The sequence below is a fragment of the Nerophis ophidion genome, linkage group LG19, assembly GCF_033978795.1.
Source record: "Nerophis ophidion isolate RoL-2023_Sa linkage group LG19, RoL_Noph_v1.0, whole genome shotgun sequence".
Lineage (NCBI taxonomy): Eukaryota > Metazoa > Chordata > Actinopteri > Syngnathiformes > Syngnathidae > Nerophis > Nerophis ophidion.
The window spans coordinates 38,047,048-38,059,671 of record NC_084629.1 but is presented as its reverse complement, the minus strand read 5'-3'; the positions used below and the strand labels follow the sequence as shown (position 1 = coordinate 38,059,671).

At 38.1% G+C, this 12,624-nt stretch overlaps 1 protein-coding gene across 1 annotated transcript in view; it reads left to right on the top strand.

Annotated features, from left to right (window-relative positions):
• The window catches only part of LOC133538362 (potassium voltage-gated channel subfamily H member 7-like), a 149,554-nt gene extending 138,392 nt beyond the window's left edge, over nt 1–11,162 (top strand). Inside the window, exons 14-15 of the mRNA XM_061879939.1 lie at nt 837–1,017; nt 7,297–11,162. Coding sequence (XP_061735923.1) covers nt 837–1,017; nt 7,297–7,452 — 337 coding nt within the window. The 3' untranslated portion in view covers nt 7,453–11,162. The remainder of the gene's footprint in view (nt 1–836; nt 1,018–7,296) is intronic.
• Nucleotides 11,163–12,624: the final 1,462 nt, after the last annotated feature.

Sequence of the window (12,624 nt, the reverse complement as noted above, 5' to 3'; positions counted from 1 at the left end):
ATAAAGCACCACACATTTTCCATGGGAGACAGGTCTGGACTGCAAGCGCGCCAGGAAAGTACCCATACTCTTTTACTAAGAAGCCACGCTGTTGTAACACGTGGCTTGGCATTGTTTTGCTGAAATAAGCAGGGGCTTCCATGATGACGTTGCTTGGATGACAACATATGTTGTTCCAAAACCTGTATGGACCTTTCAGCATTAATGGTGCCTTCACAGATGTGTAAGTTACCCATGCCTTGGGCACTAATACACCCCCATACCATCACACATGCTGGCTTTTCAACTTTGCGCCTATAACAATCCGGATGGTTATTTTCCTCTTTGTTCCGGTGGACACCACGTCCACAGTTTCCAAATATAATTTGAAATGTGGACTCGTCAGACCACAAAACCCTTATCCACTTTGCATCAGTCCATCTTAGATGAGCTCGGGCCCAGCGAAGCCGGCGGCGTTCCTGGGTGTTGTTGATAAATAGCTTTCGCTTTGCATATAGAGTTTTAACTTGTACTTACAAATGTAGCGACCAACTGTAGATACTGACAGTGGTTTTCTGAAGTGTTCCTGAGCCCATTTGGTGATATCCTTTACACACTGATGTTGATTTTTGGTGCAGTATTGCCTGAAGGATAAAAGGTCCGTCATATCATCGCTTACGTGCGGTGATTTCTCCAGATTCTCTGAACCTTTTGATGATTTTACAGACAGTAGATGGTAAAATATTTACATCTAACACAATTTCCCAACTCTTATGGAAACGGGGTTTGTACGCAAAGTACATTTTCAGTCACTCGTATGTATTGATATATATATATATATATTGTGTTTTGTTCAGGTTGGAATCCCAGCTGATGTCGGACATCCAGAGCATCCTGCAACTGCTGCAGAGACAGCCGGCCCTCGGGCCCCCGGCGTACAGCACGGTGACCGCCAGTCCAAACTACCACGCGTCTGCCGTCAACATTCAGCCTGTTGCCTTGACGACGAGACATGCTTTCAGCCATACGCAAGCTCAAGTAAGGAGGGCGGGACGATCCCGAGTCATGACGCAATATCGTGTAGTAGTACTGTAAGAGGTACTACTACACACGCCTGGTCTACTACTACCCACATAGCAGGCACTCAACTCTCTGCAAAGTATAAAATAGTGTGTACTAGTACTCTGTACACACTATAAAATGGTGTGTACTATTAGCCTGTGTAAATCAGAAAACTGTGTGCTACTAGTGTGTACAAAGTATTTCTTTGTACTATAAGTGTGCAAAAACTATAAAAAAAGTGTGTACTATTAGTGTGTACAAAGTATAAATAGTTTGTACTATAAATGTGCACAAACTATAAAAAAAGTGTGTACTATTAGTGTGTACAAAGTATAAATAGTTTGTACTATTAGTGTGTACAAAGTATAAAATAGTGTGTACTACTAGTGTGTACAAAGTATAAATACTTTGTACTATAAGTGTGCACAAACTATAAAAAAAGTGTGTACTATTAGTGTGTACAAAGTATAAATAGTTTGTACTATTAGTGTGTACAAAGTATAAAATAGTGTGTACTACTAGTGTGTACAAAGTATAAATACTTTGTACTATAAGTGTGCACAAACTATAAAAAAAGTGTGTACTACTAGTGTGTACAAAGTATAAATACTTGGTACTATAAGTGTGCACAAACTATAAAAAAAGTGTGTACTATTAGTGTGTACAAAGTATAAATAGTTTGTACTATTAGTGTGTACAATGTATAAAAAAGTGTGTACTATTAGTGTGTACAAAGTATAAAATAGCGTGTACTAGTACTGTGTACACAGTATAAAATTGTGTGTACTATTAGTCCGTGTAAATCATAAAACTGTGTGTACTACTAGTGTGTACAAAGTATAAATACTTTGTACTATAAGTGTGCACAAATTATTAAAAAAAGTGTGTACTATTAGTGTGTACAAAGTATAAATAGTTTGTACTATTAGTGTGTACAAAGTATAAAATAGTGTGTACTACTAGTGTGTACAAAGTATAAATAGTTTGTACTATCAGTGTGCAAAAACTATAAAAAAGTGTGTACAAAGTATAAAATAGTGTGTACTACTAGTGTGTACAAAGTATAAATACTTTGTACTATAAGTGTGCACAAACTATAAAAAAGTGTGTACTACTAGTGTGTACAAAGTATAAATACTTTGTACTATAAGTGTGCACAAACTATAAAAAATGTGTGTACTATTAGTGTGTACAAAGTATAAATAGTTTGCACTATTAGTGTGTACAAAGTATAAAATAGTGTGTACTACTAGTGTGTATAAAGTATAAATAGTTTGTACTATCAGTGTGCAAAACTTATAAAAAAGTGTGTACTATTAGTGTGTACAAAGTATAAAATAGTGTGTACTAGTACTGTGTACAAAGTATAAAATTGTGTGTACTATTTGTCTGTGTAAATCAGAAAACTGTGTGTACTACTAGTGTGTACAAAGTATAAATACTTAGTACGATAAGTGTGCACAAACTATTAAAAAATGTGTACTATTAGTGTGTACAAAGTATAAAATAGTGTGTACTACTAGTGTGGACAATCTATAAAAAAGTGTGTACTATTAGTGTGTACAGCATATAAAATTGTGTTTACTAACTGTGTACAACATAAAAAAGTGTTCTATTAGTGTGTACAAAAGTATAAAATAGTGTGTACTACAAAGTATAAAGTGGTGTTTGTTATTAGTGTATACAAAGTATTAGTGTGTACTATAAGTGTGTACAAAGTATAAAATAGTGTGTACTACTAGTGTGTACAAAGTATAAATACTTTGTACTATAAGTGTGCACAAACTATAAAAAAGTGTGTACAATTAGTGTGTACAAAGTATAAAATAGTGTGTACTAGCACTATGTACACAGTATAAAATGGTGTGTACTATTTGTCTGTGTAAATCATAAAACTGTGTGTACTACTAGTGTGTACAAAGTATAAATACTTTGTAATATAAGTGTGCACAAACTATAAAAAAAAGTGTGTACTATTAGTGTGTACAAAGTATAAAATAGTGTGTACTACTAGTGTGCACAATCTATAAAAAAGTGTGTACTATTAGTGTGTACAGCATATAAAATGGTGTTTACTAATAGTGTGTACAACATAAGGTGTTCTATTAGTGTGTACAAAAGTATAAAATAGTGTGTACTACAAAGTATAAAGTAGTGTGTGTTATTAGTGTATACAAAGTTTTAGTCTGTACTATGTGTTTACAAAGTATAAAATAGTGTGTACTACTAGTGTGTACAACGTATAAATACTTTGTACTATAAGTGTGCACAAACTATAAAAAAGTGTGTACAATTAGTGTGTACAAAGTATAAAATAGTGTGTAGTACTAGTGTGTATAAAGTATAAGTACTTTGTACTATAAGGGTGTGCAAACTATATAAAAGTGTGTAGTATTAGTGTGCACAAAAGTATAAAATAGTGTGAACTACTAGTGTGCTCAATCTATAAAAAAGTGTGTACTATTAGAGTAGGGCGGCATATAAAATTGTGTTTACTAATAGTGTGTACAACTTATAAAAACGTTTTATATTAGTGTGTACAAAGTATAAAATAGTGTGTACTACTAGTGCATACTACAAAGTATAAAGAAGTGTGTGCTATTAGTGGATACAAAGTATTAGTGCGTAGTATAAGTGTGTACAAAGTATAAAAATAGTGTGTACTACTTGTGTGCACAAACTATAAAAATGTGTGTACTATTAATGTGTACATCATATAAAATTGTGTGTACTATTAGTGTGTACAACATATAAAGAAGTGTTTACTATTAGTATGTAGAATGTATAAAATGGTATGTACTAGTACTGTGTACACAGCATAAAAAACGTGTACTATTAGTGTGTACAAATTATAAAATAGTTTGTACAACTACTGTGTACAAAGTATAAATATAGTGTACTATAAGTGTGCACAAACTATAAAAAAGTATGTACTATTAGTGTGTACTCAGTATAACATAGTGTGTACTATTAGTGTGTTGGAATTGTAAAATAGTTTGTACTACTAGTGTGTAACAAGTATAAATACGTTGTACTATAAGTATGCACAAACTATAGAAAAGTGTGTAGTATTAGTGTGCACAAAGTATAAAATAGTGTGCACAAACTATGAAAAGGTGTGTACTATAAGTGTGTACAAAGTACAAAAAAGTGTCTACTACTAGTATGCACAATCTTTAAAAAAAAGTGTTTACTATTAGTGTGTACAGCATATGAAAGTGTGTTTACTAATAGTGTGTACAACTTATAAAAAAGGGTTATATTAGTGTGTACAAAGTATAAAATAGTGTGTACTACAAAGTATAAAGTAGTGTGTGCTACTAATGTGTACAAAGTATTAGTGTGTACTATAAGTCTGTACAAAGTATAAACATAGTGTGTACTACTAGTGTGCACAAACTATAAAAATGTGTGTACTATTAATGTGTACAGCATATAAAATAGTGTGTACTATTAGTTTGTACAACATATAAAGAAGAGTTTACTATTAGTATATAGAAAGTATAAAATGGTATGTACTAGTACTGTGTACACAGTATAAAATAGTGTGTACTATTAGTGTGTACAAATTATAAAATAGTTTGTACAACTACTGTGTACAAAGTATAAATACTGTGTACTATAAGTGTGCACAAACTATAAAAAAGTGTGTATTATTAGTGTGTACTCAGTATAACATAGTGTGTACTATCAGTGTGTTGGAATTATAAAATAGTTTGTACTACTAGTGTGTAACAAGTATAAATACGTTGTACTATAAGTGTGCACAAACTATATAAAAGTGTGTAGTATTAGTGTGTACAAAGTATAACATAGTGTGTACTACTAGTGTGCTTAATCTATTAAAAAAAGGGTGTACTAATAGTGTGTACAACATATAAAAAAGGGTTCTATTAGTGTGAACAAAGTATAAAATAGTGTGTACTACTAGTGTGTACTACAAAGTATAAAGTAGTGTGTGCTTTTAATGTGTACAAAGTATTAGTGTGTACTATAAGTGTGCACAAACTATAACAATGTGTGTACTATTGATGTGTACATCATATAAAATAGTGTGTACTATTAGTTTGTACAACATATAAAGAAGTGTTTACTATTAGTATGTAGAAAGTATAAAATGGTATGTACTAGTACTGTGTACACAGTATAAAATAGTGTGTACTATTAGTGTGTACAAATTATAAAATAGTTTGTACAACTACTGTGTACAAAGTATAAATACTGTGTACTATAAGTGTGCATAAAAGTGTGTAGTATTGGTGTGTACAAAGTATAAAATAGTGTTTACTATTAGTATGTACTCAGTATAACAGTTTGTTCTATTAGTGTGTACAAAGTATAAAGTAGTGTGTACTCAGTATAACATAGTGTGTATGAAATATAAAATAGTTTGTCTTACTAGTGTGTATCAAGTATAAATACTGTGTACTATAAGTGTGCACAAACTACAAAAAAGTGTGTACTATTAGTGTGTACAAAGTATAAAATAGTGTGTACTATTAGTATGTACTCAGTATAACATAGTGTGTACTATTAGTGTGTACAAAGTATAAAGTAGTGTGTACTATTAATATTGACTCAGTATAACATAGTGTGTACGACTTATAAACAACACCAACAACAACATCAATAACCACAACAACACTAACAACAATAACGTCAGTAACAACAACACTAACACCAACAACACCAATAACAACATCAACAACAACACTAACAACATCAATAACAGCAATACTAACACCAACAACAACACTAACAACAACATCACTACCAACAACAACGACATCACTAACACCACCAACAATGGCGCCACCAATAACACCAAGACCGTCACCACCATCAAGAACACTAACAACACCACCAACAACACAAGTGACACCAACAACAGCATCAATGACAACAACAACAACACTAACACCAACAACAACATCAATAACCACAACAACAACACTAACACCAGCAACAACATTAATAACCACAACAACAACATTAATAACCACAACAACATCAATAACCACAACAACAACACTAACAGCAACACCACTAACAACAATAACACCAACAACAACATCAATAACCACAATAACATCAGTAACAACAACACTAACACCAACAACACCAATAACAACAACATCAACAACAACACTAACAACAACAACATCACTACCAACAACAACGACATCACTAACAACACCAACAATAGCGCCACCAATAACACCAAGACCGTCACCACCATCAAGAACACTAACAACACCACCAACAACACAAGTGACACCAACAACAACACTAACACCAACAACAGCATCAATAACAACAACACTAACACCAACAACAGCATCAATAACCACAACAACAACAACACTAACACCAGCAACAACATCAATAACAACAACAACATCAAACACAGACCACATTAAAACCAACATTAACAAAAACAGCAGCATCACCAATAGTGTACTCAGGTGAGTCAAACACAGACCACATTAACAACAACATTAACAACAACAACAGCAGCAGCATCAATAGTGTACTCAGGTGTGTCAAACACACACCACATTAACAACATCAACAAAAACAACGACAGCATTAACAACAACAGCAGCAGCATCAATAGTGTACTCAGGTGAGTCAAACACAGACCACATTAACAACAACATTAACAACAACAGCAGCAGCATCAATTGTGTACTCAGGTGTGTCAAACACAGACCACATTAACAACAGTAGCAACATCAATAGTGTACTCAGGTGTGTCAAACACAGACCACATTATCAACAACATTAACAACAACAACAGCATCATCAAAAGTGTACTCAGGTGTGTCAAACACGGACCACATTAACAACAACATTAACAAAAACAACAACAGCATTAACATTAACAACAGTAGCAGTATCAATATTGTACTCAGGTGTGTGTCAAACATAGACCACATTAACAACAACATTAACAACAACAGAAGCATCATCAAAAGTGTACTCAGGTGTGTCAAACACAGACCACATTAACAACAACATTAACAACAACAGCAGCATCATCAAAAGTGTACTCAGGTGTGTCAAACACAGACCACATTATCAACAACATTAACAACAACAACAGCATCATCAAAAGTGTACTCAGGTGTGTGTCAAACATAGACCACATTAACAACAACAACAGGAGCATCATCAAAATTGTACTCAGGTGTGTGTCAGAGCCCGGGTGTTGCGGGGCCACCTGCTGACGGAGTGTGTTGTCCCAATGTCCAGCAGGGTCCTGACCCCCAAGTGAAGACGGCCTTCCAGGACCCCAAAGAGTCTGTGGTCAGCGCCAAGACGCCCGCAGAGAACAACAACCTCTCACCAAGACCCACAGAAGCCCAACACCAACTTCTTCCAGCACCCTCCTCTTCCGACCTCACCTAGACCGGAGACCCCCGACCCGTCTCAGACCCAGAGCTGCCAAGGCCAAAAAACCTCCTAACCTCTGTCTAGCACTGAATGGTCCGGAAGTCCCTTTTAGATCCGCATGCCGCCACAATCTTCATTTGCAGTCGCTTGCTAGAACATTCCATTGACATTTCTGAGGATCCCAACAACACCCAGATCCCTTCGGACCACTCTAGTCCTTCTGGTATATGCAAAACTGTACTGTACGTCTGGACCTACAGCACAGATCCACCAACGCCGGTTTTCCTCCAGAGTCGCTTCTAGATCTTCTCAGGAGACTTTAGTCGGATGTTGCACAGAAACAAAGCTCTGGAGGAAAGTACAAACCCCAAGTTGTCACCTTGTGGAAATGGTAAATAAAAAAAGAATTAGTAGCTCATAATAGCTCATTTGGAACTTGATGCCTGCGACATGTTTCAAAAAAGCTGGCACAAGTGGCAAAAAAGACTGAGAGAGTTGAGGAGTGCTCATCAAACACTTATTTGAAACTTCCCACCGGGGTACGGGCTGATTGGGAACAGGTGTGTGCCATGATTGGGTATAAAAGCAGACTTCCTTGGAATGCTCGGTCGTTCACAAACAAGGACGGGGCGAGTGTCACCGCGTTGTCGACAAACGCCCGAGCAAATTGTTTAATTTAAGAACCACATTTCTCAACCAGCTGTGGCAAGGAATTTAGAGATTTCACCATCTAAGCTCTGTGAAATCATCAAAAGGTTCAGAGAATGTGGAGAAATCACTGCATGCAAGCGGCAAGGTTAAAAACCAACATTGAATGCCCGCGCACCACGTCAAAAAGCGACAGCGCCGTGTGAAGGATATCACCACATGGGCTCAGGAACACTTCAGAAAACCACTGTCGGTAACTATAGTTGGTCGCTACATCTGTAAGTGCAAGTTAAAACCCTACTATGCAAAGCCACGGCTATTCATCAACAACACCCAGAAACGCCGCCGGCTTCACTGGGGCAAAGCTCATCTAAGATGGACTGACGCAAAGTGGAAAAGTGTTCTGTGTTCTGATTAGTACACATTTCTAATTGTTTTGGGAAATTCTGGACGTGGTGTCCTCCGGAACAAAGAGGAAAATAACCATCCGGATTGTTCCAGGGTGAAAGTGTAAAAAGCCAGCATGTGTGATGGTATGGGGGTGTATTAGTGCTCAAGGCATGGGTAACTTACACATCTGTGAAGGCACCATTAATGCTGAAAGGTACATACAGGTTTTGGAGCAACATATGTTGCCATCCAAGCAGCGCTGTCCAGGACGCCCCTGCTTATTTCAGCAAGACGATGCCAAGCCAGGTGTTACAACAGCGAAATATGAAGGAAGGCTAAAATATGAGAAGGGAGACTGTTGAACAACTTAAGCTGTACATCAAGCAAGAATGGGAACTAATTCCACTTCAAAAATGTGTCTCCTCAGTTCCCAAAGCTTTACTGAGTGTTGTTAAAAGGAAAGGCCATGTAACACGCTGGTAAAAATGCCAACTTTTGCAGTCTATTTAATTGATTATACGTTGAAAAGGATTTGCAAATTTACCATTTACACAACGTGACAACTTCACTGCTTTTAGGGTTTGTAGTGTGCCCAAACTCGGGGGTTCTCCAACTCCGGTGCAGGGGGTCTCCTCGGACAATCTGAGACCCTCGGGGCCAAAAGTCTACACCCCAGTGATGAGAGTTTGGATGAAAAGTCCCAGCATTGAACTTTTTGTTCCACGTCCAACTGGATCCCCTCCCTGGAGGTGAAAAAGGACTTCCGATCCAGTCCAGCGATCCTGCAGGTCCAGGGTTCTGAATGCATACATATCGCGGCATATTCGGCATTTCATACCAGCGAGCACACCGCGGCATGCTCACCACTGAGTCACACATGTACAAGTTGATTTGAAAGGAAGGCAGCATGATATTGCCCACAATGTATGTTCCAGCTCCGTGCAGCCACCAGTGTACCACAGTTTCTACACTAGTGTACCACAGTTTCTACACTAGTGTACCACAGTGTCTACACTAGTGTACCACAGTGTCTACACTAGTGTACCACAGCATCTACACTAGTGTACCACAGCATCTACACTAGTGTACCACAGCGTCTACACTAGTGTACCACAGCATCTACACTAGTGTACCACAGCGTCTACACTAGTGTACCACAGTGTCTACACTAGTGTACCACAGCGTCTACACTAGTGTACCACAGCGTCTACACTAGTGTACCACAGCGTCTACACTAGTGTACCACAGCATCTACACTAGTGTACCACAGAATCTACACTAGTGTACCACAGAATCTACACTAGTGTACCACAGTGTCTACACTAGTGTACCACAGCGTCTACACTAGTGTACCACAGAATCTACACTAGTGTACCACAGTGTCTACACTAGTGTACCACAGCATCTACACTAGTGTACCACAGCGTGCAGCCACTAGTGTACCACTGGTGTACCACAGAGTACCACTGGTGTACCACAGCGTGCAGCCACTTGTGCACCACTGGTGTACCACAGCTTGCAGCCACTAGTGTACCACTGGTGTACCACTGGTGTACCACAGCGTGCAGCCACTAGTGTACCACAGCGTGCAGCCACTAGTGTACCACCGGTGTACCACTGGTGTACCACAGCGTGCAGCCACTAGTGTACCACTGGTGTACCACAGCGTGCAGCCACTAGTGTACCACTGGTGTACCACTGGTGTACCACAGCGTGCAGCCACTAGTGTACCACTGGTGTACCACAGCGTGCAGCCACTAGTGTACCACTGGTGTACCACAGCGTGCAGCCACTAGTGTACCACTGGTGTACCACAGCGTGCAGCCACTAGTGTACCACTGGTGTACCACAGCGTGCAGCCACTAGTACCAGTGGTGTACCATTAGTGTACCACTGGTGTACTGGTGTACCACAGCGTCTATCCTATTGTACCACAGCGTGCAGCCACTAGTGTACCACTGGTGTATTACAGCGTGCAGCCACTAGTGTACCACTGGTGTATTACAGCGTGCAGCCACTAGTGTACCACTGGTGTATTACAGCGTGCAGCCAGTGACCTCCCAGCTGGTGTTGTGTGAGGTGTGTGTCAGGACGTGTGTAGAAGTGCACTGCAGTGGAGTGTGAGTGCACTGAGTAGTCCTTCCACACTTTGCATCATCAGGACTTGTCTATCATTTCTAGTGCACTGCAGTTGAGTGTGAGTGCAGAGAGTTGAGTTGAGTGTGAGTGCACTGAGTAGTCCTTCCACACGCTGCATCATCAGGACTTGTCTATCATTTCTAGTGCACTGCAGTTGAGTGTGAGTGCACTGAGCAGCCCTCCCACACTTTGCATCATCAGGACTTGTGTATCATTTCTAGTGCACTGCATGGTTCTTCTAGTCCTCCTTTTGCTCCACTCGCTGGCCCAAAGTAGCAGACAGGAAATTATGTCTCTCTAGCCCGCCTAGGTGGGCCTACAGTAGTACCCAGGACACAAGTATTCCTACAATATGGAACATATCAACCAGCACCGTGCTGGTGGAAACACGGCGAGGAACCACATTGTCAGATGGATCTTTCAAACAAAACGAAAAAAAGGAAAAAAATCTATTTTTTTTACTGCTATACTGGTCATTCTTTTCTAGAAAGTAGTACTTCTTTGTTTTGGAACTGTGAGATCAGCAATAAATGGAAACTCTCAGAAAATATTTTGTATATTCTCATGTTTTCTATACCAAAATTCATCGATTTATTCAACTTATTCAACATGTAAAATATGGACATGCGGAATATGAAAATTCCAGGTTTTCCCGGACATTTTTCCCTATTCAAAATGAATTGGCCATTTTTCAAACTTCCACCATTTCCGCATTTTTCAACCTATTCAAACCATTCCACCTTCAAGACATTCCACTATCCCGGAAATTTAAACCATCTTTTTTCCAAGTTCAAAAAAATTCCAGGATTTTCCAGAATTCCTGTTTTTTCGGGACATTTTTCCCATTCAAAAGGAATTTGCCATTTTTCCAACTTCCACTATTTCCACATTTTTCAACCTATTCAAACCATTCCACCTTCAACACATTCCACTATCCTGGAAATTTAAACCATCTTTTTTCTAAGTTCAAAAAAATTCCAGGATTTTCCAGAATTCCAGATCTTTTCAAGACATTTTTCCCGTTCAATAGGAATTGGCCATTTTTCAAACTTCAACCATTTCCCCAATTGTCAACCTATTGAAACCATTCCACCTTCAACGCATTCCACTATCCTGGAAAATTAAACCATCTTTTTTCCAAGTTCAAAAAAATTCCAGGATTATCCAGAATTCCTGTTTTTTCGGGAAAATTTTCCCATTCAATAGGAATTGGCCATTTTTCACACTTCCACAATTTCCACAATTGTCAACCTATTGAAACCATTCCACCTTCAACACATTCCCCTATCCTGGAAATTTAAACCATATTTTTTCCAAGTTAAAAAAAATTCCAGGATTTCCCAGAATTCCAAGTTTTACTGCACATTTTTCCCCATTCAAAAAAAATTGGCCATTTTTCAAACTTCAACCATTTCCCCAATTGTCAACCTATTGAAACCATTCCACCTTCAACACATTCCACTATCCTGGAAAATTAAACCATCTTTTTTCCAAGTTAAAAAAAAATCCAGGATTTTCCAGAATTCCTGTTTTTTTGGGACATTTTTCCCATTCAAAAGGAATTTGCCATTTTTCCAACTTCCACCTTTTCACATTTTCAACCTATTCAAACCATTCCACTTTCAACAAATTCCACTATGCTGGAAATTTAAATAATCTTTTTTCCAAGTTCAAAAGAATTCCCGGATTTCCCAGAATCCCAGGTTTTCCTTGACATTTTTCCCCATTCAAAATGAATTTGCCATTTTTCAAACTTCCACCATTTCCACAATTGTCAACCTATTGAAACTATTCCACCTTCAACACATTCCACTATCCTGGAAATTTAAACCATCTTTTTTCTAAGTTCAAAAAAATTCCAGGATTTTCCAGAATTTCAGGTCTTTTCAAGACATTTTTCCCATTCAATAGGAATTGGCCATTTTTCAAACTTCCACCATTTCCACAATTGTCAACCTATTCAAACCATTCCACCTTCAACACATTCCACTATCCTGGAAAATTAAAGCA